This window comes from Atta cephalotes, assembly GCF_000143395.1.
Source record: "Atta cephalotes unplaced genomic scaffold scaffold00003, whole genome shotgun sequence".
Classification (NCBI taxonomy): Eukaryota; Metazoa; Arthropoda; class Insecta; order Hymenoptera; family Formicidae; genus Atta; species Atta cephalotes.
In genome coordinates this window covers 1,589,262-1,602,619 of record NW_012130067.1, presented here as the reverse complement: position 1 = coordinate 1,602,619, position 13,358 = coordinate 1,589,262, and the positions used below count along the sequence as shown (strand labels likewise).

The following is a 13,358-nucleotide window of genomic DNA, read 5'->3' as shown; positions in this document are numbered from 1 at the left end:
GAGAGAGAGAGAGAGAAATCGAGCTTGATTATCACGTCAGTTTCCCTAACGATTGGCTCCCATTGTTTATAGGGAAATACATTCGCGTGGGATATCTTTGTTGACAGTTTTATTCAGAGAGCTCCCTCCATTGACAATGTTGCGAATTGAATCGGGACCCTTATGTAATTCAGTGCAGCAACGAGCATATCGACGAGCGCAGCGATCCTTTTCATTCGCCCAGGTGAAATCCTTTGTACGAACAGACATATATGGGGGCTGCCTCATCGCCGACGCTGGCGTCACGTGCGTATTGTCACGAGCGTAGCCCGCGACTATCACTATGGAGCGTATTGACGCGGATTGCAGGCGCAGGTTAAATCGAGCAGACGGCGGCGGTGGCATCGCGACGCCGGCTGTACGCCGCGCAACCCTTCGCTCGCTGTCCACCTCCCTAACCCTCAACGTCATCCAGAAGCGTCGGCGCGGAGGGACGGAGAGATAAAGATATAGAGGAAGAAAGAGAGAGAGAGAGAGGGAGGGAGGAGGAGAGAGCGAGAGAGGGAGGAAGGGAAAGAGGGAGGGAGGAAGGGAGCAGGGATGGTGGACTCTGGCGAGAGGGAAAATTTACAAAGAGGACCGCCGCCGTTTCCGCCGCCGCCACTGGGAGAAACGAGACTACTTGTTGCGCGTCGCGGCGCCCCCGTGACGCCGTGATGCTCCCTTCTACCCCCCGTATCACCACGTTTCATCGACGACCAACAACGTCGCTATTGCCGCCGCCACCGCCCGCCGTCGTCGTCGCCACCCCTTCGACGTCGCACCACCACCGCTGCCGTCGCCAACGATGCCCCGCGATGCCGACGACAAAAATAGACGCGTCGTCGCGGCGCAACAGATATCACTCGAGCTCGAGTAGCTCTCGGTTACTTCGTTTTGATCATCGTGATAATGGCGATTAACAGTGGCCGTCCAACCGAAAGAAGTCACTATATCAGAACTTGGAAGTTCGCGATATGGAATCCATCCTTATGAGAAAGATAAATATTCCGTTGAATTTTACGTTAGCTCGAGAAAATTTTATCCGCTTAACTGGAGATGCACGGTGTACTTTATTTACATTCTAATGATTGAAAACTAGAAAGACGGTATGATCTGAAAAAACTTTTTTAAAGGCTTGTCTATGTAGAAGTCGTACACGATCGTGGAACCTTAAGAAGATAGAAAACTGATCAATCACAGTCAAATATAAGGAGAATATTCGATACTAGAATTGGTCAATTTCTTACGATTTGACACTTTACGACTGTTTTTTGACGATTTTATAGACAGCCTTAAAAGGTGATTACATTGTGATAGGTATATTGATGCGGGCATATGTGTCGTTTATCTATTTTATAATTGCACAATTAATTTCGAATTAATATCATTAGATCACATGATCGATGATAAGAATTTTTTTAAATATTGAAATTCAAAGCGCTATCCTCCGTGCAAAAATAATTTAGAAATAAAATACATATTTCCCGTATAATATTTCGTTTTCAAAAAAATCGATCTCGTGAAGAAAAAGTGACTTACCTGTATCTGGTTACCGATGTGCAGCTGCTGTGCTTGATTGATTTGCAAGGTGGAAGTACCGGGTCCCGAAGGAGGTCTTGGCGGCGTGGAGGTCGTGTTAAAAGGTCCTTGCGAACCGGTCTGATTAGGTCCACCTCCTTGCGATCCTCTTGGTGGTAACGGATAACCCGGGCTACCGTGATTCGGCATTGAACCCGGACTACCATACGGCGAGTATTGTTGTTTGTAACCGCCGCTAGGCCCCAACATGCCGGGCTTGCCGCCTGTCGCAGTTGGTTGGGGCCTCTTCATATCCGTGAGGCCTGCAGCAAATTGAGTTTGCGAACTGACGAACATATCGTTGGTCTGCTGACTCTGGAAGGTTGGAGTGCCATTGTTCTTGTGATACGAGCCGGTCCCCGCAGTCGTGGCCTGGTTTTGTCCACCGGTCGGGCCGGTGCTACCGGGACTACCAAGGTAATCGGAAGCGCCGCCGAATTGAGGAAATTCGGCGTAAGGGGATCTCGCCGCTGGGCCTCGTGCCGCAGCGGCTGCCGCTGCTGCCGTGGGGTTGAATCCACCTAGACCCAATTGCTGGCTCTTGTGCTGATGCTGCTCGGCCATCTGCTTGAGCGTCTGCGCCGCCGGACTCATCTCAGATTTGAAGTCTAATCCAGAGTAAGGAAGTCGAGCGGGAGAATATTGCGAGGACCCGAGAGTGCCCGGACTCGAGTTAGCTGGCATCGCGTTACCGTTGTTACTGCCGACGTTGTTGCTATTGACGCCGTTGTTCGCGCCGTTGGCATGCTGCTGTTGTTGTTGCTGATGAATCGCATCCTTGTCATCCTCAATCTTGATCTGTCCGTTATTCGTTGGCATACCGTTATTATTATTACCATTGTTATTGTTATTAGCAACGGCGGCAGCAGCTGCGGCCGCGGCCGCTGCCGCGGCGTTGTTCGCCAATGTATCGACGCTCTTATCTTCAAAGTCAAAGTCCTTCATAAACTCCGGATGGAAGTCTGATATTTCGGAGATGAGATCCTTGAATGCATCCGACGTGATGATCTCGTCGCCGGTGTCATCGCCCATGAATTCAGAGAAACCAGGGAAACCGGTGCCGTTCGCCGCGGCATCTTTCTCTAATGCCGCGGCACATTGTTCAAGATCCACGAACTCATTGTCAGGTTCCTGTTTACATTCGACTAGGTTACCAATGTCAACGCAACCGATTCCACCGCTACCACCAGCGCCACCGGCGCCGCCACCAGGGCCTCCGGGTCCGCCAGGACCTCCGGGACCGTTGCCGTTTCCAGGCTGCGGTCTCGACGCAGCTGACGCAGACGTATCTGAACCGGGTTTTGGCGACGATGACGCATTTAAAAGATCGCTCTTCACTGACGCATTTGTCAGTGCTTTTACCGTTACGTTCGTAGAGATTGCTTGGGCTTGTGAATTATTCGCAGCCGAAGTTGTAAACTCCAATTGCTGTACAATCTGAACTTGAAATTTGGTAAGACCTTCGTTCCCATCACCATTACCACCGCCACCACCACCACCGGGTGTTGGACCCGTCGAGTTCGCGCCATTCCCCGGTTGGTGCTGGCCATGGCCGTGATGGGGCCCGCCGCCGCCACCACCGCCAGGACCCTGTTGATGCTGATGAGGCCCTTGCGTGCATTGCAGCTTAACCGGCGGCTCGCCGAAGCCGCCATCACCACTAGCACCACCGGTTGGCTCCAACTCCTCGGTCGTCCTCTTGAGGAATTTCGGCTGCTGAAACGAGAAGAAAGTCCGTTAATCGTCGGGTGGACTTTCGAAAAACAAAAAAAAAAACAAGAATAATATAATATAATATAAGCTTAAAAATCTGCCAGCAATAAAAATATTCAAGAGTTATAATTCAAGAGTCGATTGTCATTATTTCTTAATCCTTACTTATAATTTCTATTTTATTTATTATTTATTATTTTATTATTTTATTTATTACACAGCTTTAGCCATCTATAATAGTATTGACCGCCTTTCGATCAAGCTCGAGTCGAAGTAGATTTTCAAAGACTATCGCTTTTTCCGCTGCTCTGTTGCTCGATCATCGAACCAAGCAAGGTATTTAATTCGTTACTTGGTGTCGCTGGGCTTTCCAACTTTTTCTACGATTAACCCGGGCAGTTTCTCACCGTAGCTGTCAATAGCCGCTGTGTTTATACGACCGTCTGCGAAGCGCCGTTTTGTTTCGCGGAGTGCCGGACCCTGATACTGTGGCTCGTAAATCTTAACGAGCGAATCGTCTACCAATCAAAAAGACCGATGACATATGACTTAATGACCGCGATACGATGAACTTAAATAGTCATTATCGAATACACATTATTAAGTCTTTCATTTATACAATATTACCGTACATCTCAACCTCGCAACAATATCTATTTTACATTTAAAATTCATTGTATTTTGTCAATATCGGACGAAAACAATTTTCATAACTACTGATGATTATAGAGAATTTATTTAATTCTTAAACGTTTCACTATGGAAACAACACACAATATATACTAACCTAATTCGATTACTTACAACCTTCATAAAAATAAACATATCGTAAAAAACGTCTCAATAAAAATTCAGAACATTAAAGAATATAAGTTCTAAATAAATGTATCTTTATTAATAAAAAAATTGGACAATAAGCATTGGAAAAGTATGCCATATCAAAAAGGCATTTAGATTAGATTAAAATAATTCTTAATCATGTATATAATTATAAGATAGATTATTAAGTAGTAATTGCAGTTAATTAATAAGTTTAATAAGATAGTTTTCTCTGCTGAACGTAGTCAATTAGAAAAGTTGATTACTTGCATTACTAATTACTCAATAACCATAATTACAATATTTTAATATTTATCTCAAAATTTCAATTCATATAATAGTTTATAATTAAACAATAAATATATTTTATAAAACAATAAATATTTTCAAAGTATTAACAAGATTTAGCAGATTATATATATATATATATATATATATATATATATATATATATATATATATATATATATATATATATTATAAATTTTTTAATATCTTTGCGAAAAAATATATATAGTCTATATATATAATCTGGCTAAATCTCGACTGTACAATGGCAACATCGTAATTGATTCCTCTAACAAAGTATCTCCAATAATCGAAATACGGCAGAAACTCGAGGCAATTATCGCCGGATTTCAAAGACGAATCCGCTTAGGAACCACGAGCTACCTCTCACCGGCGGGGATTTTTGTGAGATCTCCAAGTCGACGACCCTGTTTTCGGCCAGGCAAACAAATTCACAGCAGTGGCGCTGGAAGGAGGAAGAGAAGGGGGCACAAGAGATTGGAAAAAGTTTTTCCAGGGTGCGGTCGCGAGAAACGCTTTCACCGATGCGTATACACATACACGTACATACGCACGAGCGCATGCGGTTGCGCGCGCGTCGGTATGTATCTATACATTTGTCATGATTTGAACCGGGATAACCCTCCCGGTTTCATCCCAAAATCGATAATACGTATTACCCTCTAATAGAGAATCGAGCGCTCTACGCGAGTTTCCCCCTGCTAGTCTCCTCCCCGCCTGCGCGTCTCGCCATCCCGTTCCACCTGGCCCGAGAGCTCGAATAATCTTGCGTCTTCCGCAGATGTAATACGATATTCCGTCAGCCTTCTCCCGCAACAGCATCCTCCCACCAATCGTAAGATCGGCATACCCGCCATCGCCGTCGTAAAGGTAAATGACATTTCTTCAAGGACCCTGGCAACCAGCCCGTTCTTTTCTTTTACGTTTCCCGAAATGAAGTACATTAGTAGTATAGATCTAAAAAGAAATAAATTCTCCCAATCATCATTGATGGTTCCAACGAAATGTAAGACTCTTTTTTCAATGCAGTAGAAGAATCTCGCAGATACGCTGTGAGAGCGCCGCATCGTAGATTATGATCATTTTTGCGCTTAAAAATTTATCAAAGTGCTCGTAGAGATTGAGAGACTATTGATTTAAAGAGTAGATTATCATTTAGTACAAAAATGATCATCAGGATAATTTTTATAAACTCTAGAAGCGAGAAAATGAAACTCAGTCTAATTTTCTTGATTGATCAACAATTTAAACCTATTTTTTATCCTTTTTTTTAAGAAAATTGTAAAATAAGGTAAAATAATTACTTTGGCTCAAATTTGACAATGCCTCTGAGATAGTGTTAATGTCTTGTGTCTTCATTTTGGAGCATTACATGCTGTTCAAGCATTTAAATGTGGGTCAAAGTTACTTCATTTTATGGCAAGTCTATAACATAATTTCAAGTATTAATAAATTATTAAGCTCAATAATATAAAAATATTATATGCTGCACGTAAAACTGTACTGTAAGATAAATTTCCATTTTCGATTTCAGCATAAATTCCGTCACACCGAACATTAATCCTTTGCGCCTAATCGTACAACGTTATGTAAGAGTACACAGAGAACCCAGTGTAGATTGCAAGTCGCAATGGTGAAACGAAGGAAAAAGGCTTCGGTCGAATAAAGCTCTCACGCGGCAATTTTATAGGACGAAAGGTATGTCGGAGATTGGCGGATAACGACATGGTTTGCATCCCGGCGGCAATATTGCACTCGCTCTTTCCTCCATTATTCCGTCGCGGCTTTGAAGCAAAAAATAAGTAAATGAAAACAAGAAATACTTTAAACTGTGTTTTCCACATCCTTGCTGTCGAACTAATTATTTTCTCTGAGTTGCCGCTATTTGCAGTCGCGTGAAAATGCGAGACCCTTTCTTTCTTCTGATATTGATCGAAAGTACGTTTCATCAGCGAATTAAAACACCTGTCTATGTCAAAATTATACGTTAATGATAATGATAAGCAGTACGTTTCTATTCGTGGATGTGTAAAATGGTAAAATCGCGTGAATTTTATGTAGAATGCACGCTGGACATTTTTTACAACGATGCAAGGAAAGTAAACCATCGATTGCAAAAGAAATTTGTTCATCGATGCACTTAGCGCTGTTATTGAAGATATAATCTATGGAACGAAGACACATTTTTTTTCATCGGATAAAAGAAAGTTTAATGTCCATTTCCATCATTGTTAATTTACTCTATCTTATTCTAATTATTATAAAACAGGAAAAAGAGAAAAGTAAGTTAAACTGAGATTAAAATTAATTTACATTAGTGAAGACATATGCGTTCACATTTCAAAATTTATGTCTGAATGTATAACTTAAATACATCTGTAACCTCGACACGTATCACTCAGCGTAATATTATGCTTCGTTAGTCGGTATATGTTTGTTGATCGATTTAACCTTCATCATCAAGTACGACATAATGTGCGTCTTATCTAGTGGTTCAATAATCTTATCTGAGCTTGCGCAGAATTAATCGTGTGAGATAAATCGAGCGCCCTTCGCAATTTTGTAAAATCAATATCTGTCGTCAAATAATAATAACGTTTCGACTATAATGACTGTATATGCTTGTTTATATTCCTTCATCTGACTCGTTACCCATCAATGAATTTGCGCGCGATTAGAAATTAATACGCAATGACAGAAATCAGGAAAGGCGAGTGAATTGTCGAGGGAGAAAATCAACTGCTTCGGGATGAAAGCACCCACGTGCGGCGTTACAGTTGCTTGCGTCGCGATGTGTGTTTCGAGGCAAACTGATTTCATCCACCCAATCCTTTATCACCTCCCAGCGAAATCGGCTAACGACCAGAGTACATCTCTTGAATGTGAACTGGCCGTGCTCAACTGGGGCCGAGTTATGCCACTTCGTCCGGAAGCAATAATCCGCAGTACGCGCAAATTTGTGCGCGCGCGAAGAGCGAATATTGCTTGGATACAGAGACCGTGTACTTGTGCCGTTAGGACTAAACTACCGTATCGCCATCGAGCGGTTTACTTCGCCGCGCCGCGCCGCGCCGTAATCCACCGCACACTGCTCATTAAACTCGTCGAATGCAATGCGATCGGTAGTTACGATGAAACCCGATTTTTGGGGCGATATATAATCGACTGCACAGCTTCAAACTCGAGAGATAAAGGCGTTGTCAAGAGTAAGACATACCGTCACGTCCAGATTCTATGTGTTTGCCTAACATCGTGGGAATGGGATACGAATGAATCTGTGGAAAGGATTACTTGCATATCTCATTAATTCTTATCTTTAAATTGTTCCCCGTCAGTCTAATATAATAATAAAATTCTTGCACGGAAAGAATGGTTTTTGCTTTCTAAAAATTTACGTACACTGGAAAAAGTCTGGCATTAATAAAAATTCTGATTAAAAGTGAATAAATCAGAATTTTCTAATTAAATTTAGTTATATCTAAATTATAATTCTTATAGTTGAAAAAAATCAGAATTCTGATCGATTTTTAACTTAATAAGGAATTTTTCTGAGTATAAGAAAATCTCAAACGTGATGAGCAATGTTGCAAAAAAACTTTAAATTTTTTTGCAGCATTGTTTGTCACTTTTGGAATCCTTACAGAAAAAAATTTCTAGTTGAAAATGGACGAATCACAAAAGATTCTGCTCATATCAATTATTCTGGTTATCTCAATTAGAATTATAATTCAAATAGAAAATTTCTTTTTCAACCAGAATTCTTATTAATACAATCAGTGAGACTCTTTTTCCAGTATATATAATTATTTTAATAATCTACAAATATTAATCATATATCTACAAAAATTAATTTTATATCTGTATGTTTCTATATCTAGTTAAATTTGTAGACACTTCAGCAAAATCGTTCTTTTGAGTAGCAATATATGTGCTCTCGTTGTCCTCCTTGAAAAATTTTCTTCCGAGAGATCGGTGATCACATTAAGAGTCACACAACAGCCATAATCAACTTAGGGTGCGCGAAGGCCGTCTTAATTCATGAAACCGACGTTCACATTGTCCAAAACGGAAGACGGATAGGCCCCTCTTAACGTTCGTCACTTGTTCTGTACGTAATAAGTGGCACGTTGCGCCACTGATTAAATTGCGAATGAGTCAGACGTCTGGAATTGGTATCTTGAATTCGTGTCACGTTATTGTCATTGTATCTCGCGATTTCTTTTCGTATGTTTTCATTTCTCTTTTTATATCACGCAAATAAGTCCAGTTTGAGAGACCTAATTTAAGATACGTAAATATATACTATCCTATTTAATTTTCGTTCTTTCTTTCGACAAACAGAATATGCTGCGCAATTACGCAATTAATGACATAATGAGTAAATCTATTACTTCAATATCAATTAGTCAAGATAACAATGTCAAACATCTTAATATATGTAAATTAATAACACGCAATCAATCTGAATCTTATTTACTCCGAATTTTTTATTCCTGATTTCATGTTGTAAAACTTTCGATTCTACATGTAGTTTTACAGGATTCGAGAGACCCTGTTACTTCCTATTTCAATTTCCTGTTTTTACGACACGAGAGCATCGTCGGAGGTGACAAATCGGACATCTCGAGTGGTGAATCTTGGCAAGACGACGCGACGGTGGTGTCTCTGAGATAAGAAGCATGTCACTAACCTTGACGTGTGTGCGAATGCTCGCGCGCGCGCGCGCGTGTGTGTGTGTATGTGTGTGTGTGTGTAACGCGAGTGTGGGCGGATACACCGATCTATTGAGCGTTACATTTCGTTAACAACGCTCCCGCCAGTCGCGACGCGACTGTTAACACGACCTAAATATCAGCCGACGAGACCGACGATGTTTCGTGACATATAGACGCCTCACGGTCCGCTTTTCGCGTGCGAGACGCGCCTTTCCGCTCCGCGTGCGCGTTTATCGCTTCCGCATTTTCACTCACGATAAAAGCCTGCCGCTGGCCCTTATCCGTGTTATCAACCGTCGCAGGTAACGGAAGAGGGTCTACCAAACTTCGCGGTGTATATCGAGGACGACGGTTTTCGGTTTATTTACGCACGTTGATAATACCACACGTTGGAAAGAGCCGCGAGTTGTTTGCGTCACTAATTACTCTGAAACTTGATAAAACTACGTCAAACAAAAGAGAGTCTTATATTATAAGAAGATGCTTATTTAAATCTTGTAGAAAAATTCTCTCTCGAATTTTCTAGACATTTTTGTTAAAAATTCTAGATAAGATTAAAGAACTTTTTAATGTAATTTTGAAATAAATAAATAAATTAGAATGCAAGCGACGCAAATAAACTATATATTGAAAATTAATGTGAAGAAGACTTATTGCAATATAATAACAAAGCTACTCTTATTCTAATTGTGAATACCGTCTTCTACTTTAATTTTTTTTTTTTTGTAAAAACTCGCGAGTCATACGAGAATGTATGTAAATATATGCAGATGTGTGCTATATTTATTGCTATCCAAATATCAACATTTTGCATTATCAAGAAAAAAGGAATCAAAGAAGCAATGTTTTTACGAAGAAATAGAATTTAAAATTAAAATTTCAAAATCTTTCTGAAGAAATTCCGAAAGGTTATTAGCGAAACAGAAAAAAAATTCCTTAACTTTTTTCGGTCTTCCGTGGATATTTTTTTAGTTCCTTGACTTTTCTCGGTTTTTCCTAATCGCTAACAAATTTGTTCTTTAAAAATTCATTTTAACCATGATATCCAAGGATAAAAAAAGAAAATGAAAATTTTCTAAAATTCTGAAAATTTCAGAATTTTTCTAGACAATACCCTGTAATAAAAAAATAACAAAGGAATAATTAAAAGAAGACAATACATGGAAAAATAATCTTGCTATATGTTTGAATAAGTTTAAGTGTTGCTGACAATGATACAAAAAATTCGACATTCTAGTAATTAATTTGAGTGTTCACAATTATTTTGATGGTTCAAAAAAATTATTTTTATGTCTATATCTAGCTAAATTTTTAAATACTTTAGCAAAACTATTGTTTTCATATCACGAAAGAAACCCGCAAGACTCGAATAATACTATACGACTTATACAGCTCGACTAAGTAGAATCGGTGTACAAGAATTATAATCTGCCGATTGATAGGCACTTACCGCTTTTTGTGTAACGATGCGTTTACGCAATCGCCATTTTCAGGATAAACTATCGCACGGAACTTATTCAGATCACAAACCCCTCGGTCTACTCCGCCTTGCATGAAATCAGGATCGCGTATCGCTTCCACCTCGTCTTGTCTGTGTGGATATTTTAGATGAGAATTTATGGCGCTTTTTTCCTCCCAGTCTGATGTCACGCCTTTTGCCTCGCGACCGCGCCGATCGATGCAAACGCTCACTTCCGGTATATAAAAAAATGAACCACTCTATGCGTTTCCTCGTTGCTCGTCCACGGCGCGAACAGCGTCGGTCATAATTTCGCGATTGGATGTCGCACATTTTCGACGGGGGATAACAAGAGGGAAGGACGGGAGAGAACATGCACACGCCGTAACGGATGTTTATGACAAATTTTGGGCGTCCGGCTGGTTTTCGCGCACCGTCCGCCCGTCGTTAATCAGCGGTGCTTCTCTCTTGCGTCGCGACATCGCGAAATGATTTAATTCCGACCGAAAATCCGCGTTTCGCGTGGAAATGGCAAAAATGACTGCACGGTATATAATGGTGTGGCGGTAATTCAGCGCTGATTCGAGGCAATTTTTTTATTTTTTACCGCCGCATCTCGCCGAATGCGCAACCGACGCGAATGAGAGACGGAGAGAAAGAGCGGGTCTGGTAGGAGGGAGAGCACGCACGATTGCAGATGCAATTACGATATTCATCCGTGCAAATGTAAATGCGCCGGGTGTCGCCGCTACCGGTCGCGATGCGCGGATTCGACGCATCGGCTTTCAAACGAAAAATGGATTCCCCGCTTGGCCCCGCCGCGCATGCTTTTGAATAATCGTTATTGCCGCAATCCGTTGCGCAGCGCGTTGTTCAGCGAGCGGTCAAACTGTCATGCCCGTTTTAAAGAATCACGCCGCTTTCGACCCGCGTCGGCGCCGTCCATTCGCATACATTCTGATAATCAGCCGTAATTTAACGTGGATTGCGGAATCGCGTGTAAAACCGCTTAAAAAATATATCCGCGTTGACGGATGGAAATGAGTTGTGCGAGAGATAATCACGCGAGTCGAATGAAGCCACGAGGAATATCAACATCCCGGACGGGAATTCATCCAACTCTATGAAAATCCCGTGAGGTATAGTACGGAAATATTCGACTGGTCGCGAGTGCTCCCAGTTTTCCCTCTCTTTCTCGAGTAAAAGTGTTCGTTTGGGATGTTTCTCGGCATTCGTGTTAGGACGCATTAATTTATGACGCTGGCATTAAATTACGCCGCGAACGAAATTATCAGAATAGCGCGACCTACTCTACAAAGTGTCTATAGGCGAGGCGCTGAGCGCGCGGAATGGAGCAATAATGTGCGCACCGCGTTACAAATATGTGCTACGTTGTTACACAATGTGAATGGTGGGACGACAATACGACGCGCCGGGCGGCGGCATCCTCCTAGTTTCTACCGAACGAACCGTTTGTCTGCCAATGCGATCGACCAACCGGCCGTCGTCGTACCATCGACGACGACTGCGCATCCACGCGAACGAGGACACCAAGCACCAAACACGAAGCCGCTCGCTCCTGATTACGATATATCGCTGTAACTGTTAACAACGAGTGAGACGCGTTGTAATAATTTAGAATATGGACAAGAACATTGTTTTGGAACACTATCTTTTCATGACCATATTTTACTCGGCGACGATACGAGCGAACAAGATTACAAATTAATACGTTACGTTGAAAGTTCGTTTATTGTTACGAGAACTGAGATTCAGCTTATGACATGGATCTTCGCTTTATAAGAGCAAGTTCTTTATTAGATAAATAAATCTTCATTATAAATAAATAATGCCTATACGATATGCCTTGGTATCGCAAAAATAAAGATTGATTCGATCAGAATTTCCAAAACAGGATAAATCTTATGAATTTTGAAATCATTTCCTGTCTATAGTTGCGACATAGAAAAATTCCATATTGTAATAAGATATCATTAGAAATTATTTTATCATGAATTGTTTAAAATATTATATTAAGGATATGATACTATATAAGATATTACTTAATTGTGAAGAAGTTTTCAGAATATCAATCATCGAAAATTCTAGTACACAATAGTACATGAGAGAATAATATTGAATCTAAAAATTTAACTAGATACAGATTTGAAAATAATTTTGTTTGGACAAAAGAATTATGTAAGACGCTTAAACTGATTGTTGCAATGCCAAAACTTTTTGCAGCATTATTATCAAGTTTGAGCATCCTACATAATTAGTTAATTGTCCAATACAAATATTTTCAGATTTCTATCTAGCTAAATTTTTAGATATCTACTTCAGCAAAATCGTTCCTTTCTTTGTAGTTGCAGTGCGTAACGCATGACGTGTACAACAACATATGACATGAATGTTAATAATCTTCTTAATAAAATACGTCTTCATATTTTCGTCGAGAAGGACTTAAACCTAGATTGGCCTAAGAATGAGGAGTGAGCCATTAAGTCAAGGAGGAGGCTTTCGCATAATTTCCACCGTAATTATCATCCTTGCTACGCTACGTGCTTCGTGTCACGAATTACCTTCGCAATTAACGTTGAGATTGGAGGAGCTGCCCGAATTCATAAGCACAGAGAATCATCTCGTGTATTGCCACATCTGTGCGTTCTTTCAAGTTGCAACGCAGGACTCAAACCGTAGCATATATATATATATATATATATATATATATATATATATATATA

At 40.8% G+C, this 13,358-nt stretch overlaps 1 protein-coding gene across 1 annotated transcript in view; it reads right to left on the bottom strand.

Moving 5' to 3' along the window:
• LOC105625718 (neurogenic protein mastermind-like) overlaps window positions 1-5,384 on the bottom strand; it is a 58,592-nt gene extending 53,208 nt beyond the window's left edge. Inside the window, exons 1-2 of the mRNA XM_012207041.1 lie at window positions 5,184-5,384; window positions 1,561-3,315 (exon numbers count right to left, since the gene is read on the bottom strand). Coding sequence (XP_012062431.1) covers window positions 1,561-3,315; window positions 5,184-5,384 — 1,956 coding nt within the window. The remainder of the gene's footprint in view (window positions 1-1,560; window positions 3,316-5,183) is intronic.
• Window positions 5,385-13,358: the final 7,974 nt, after the last annotated feature.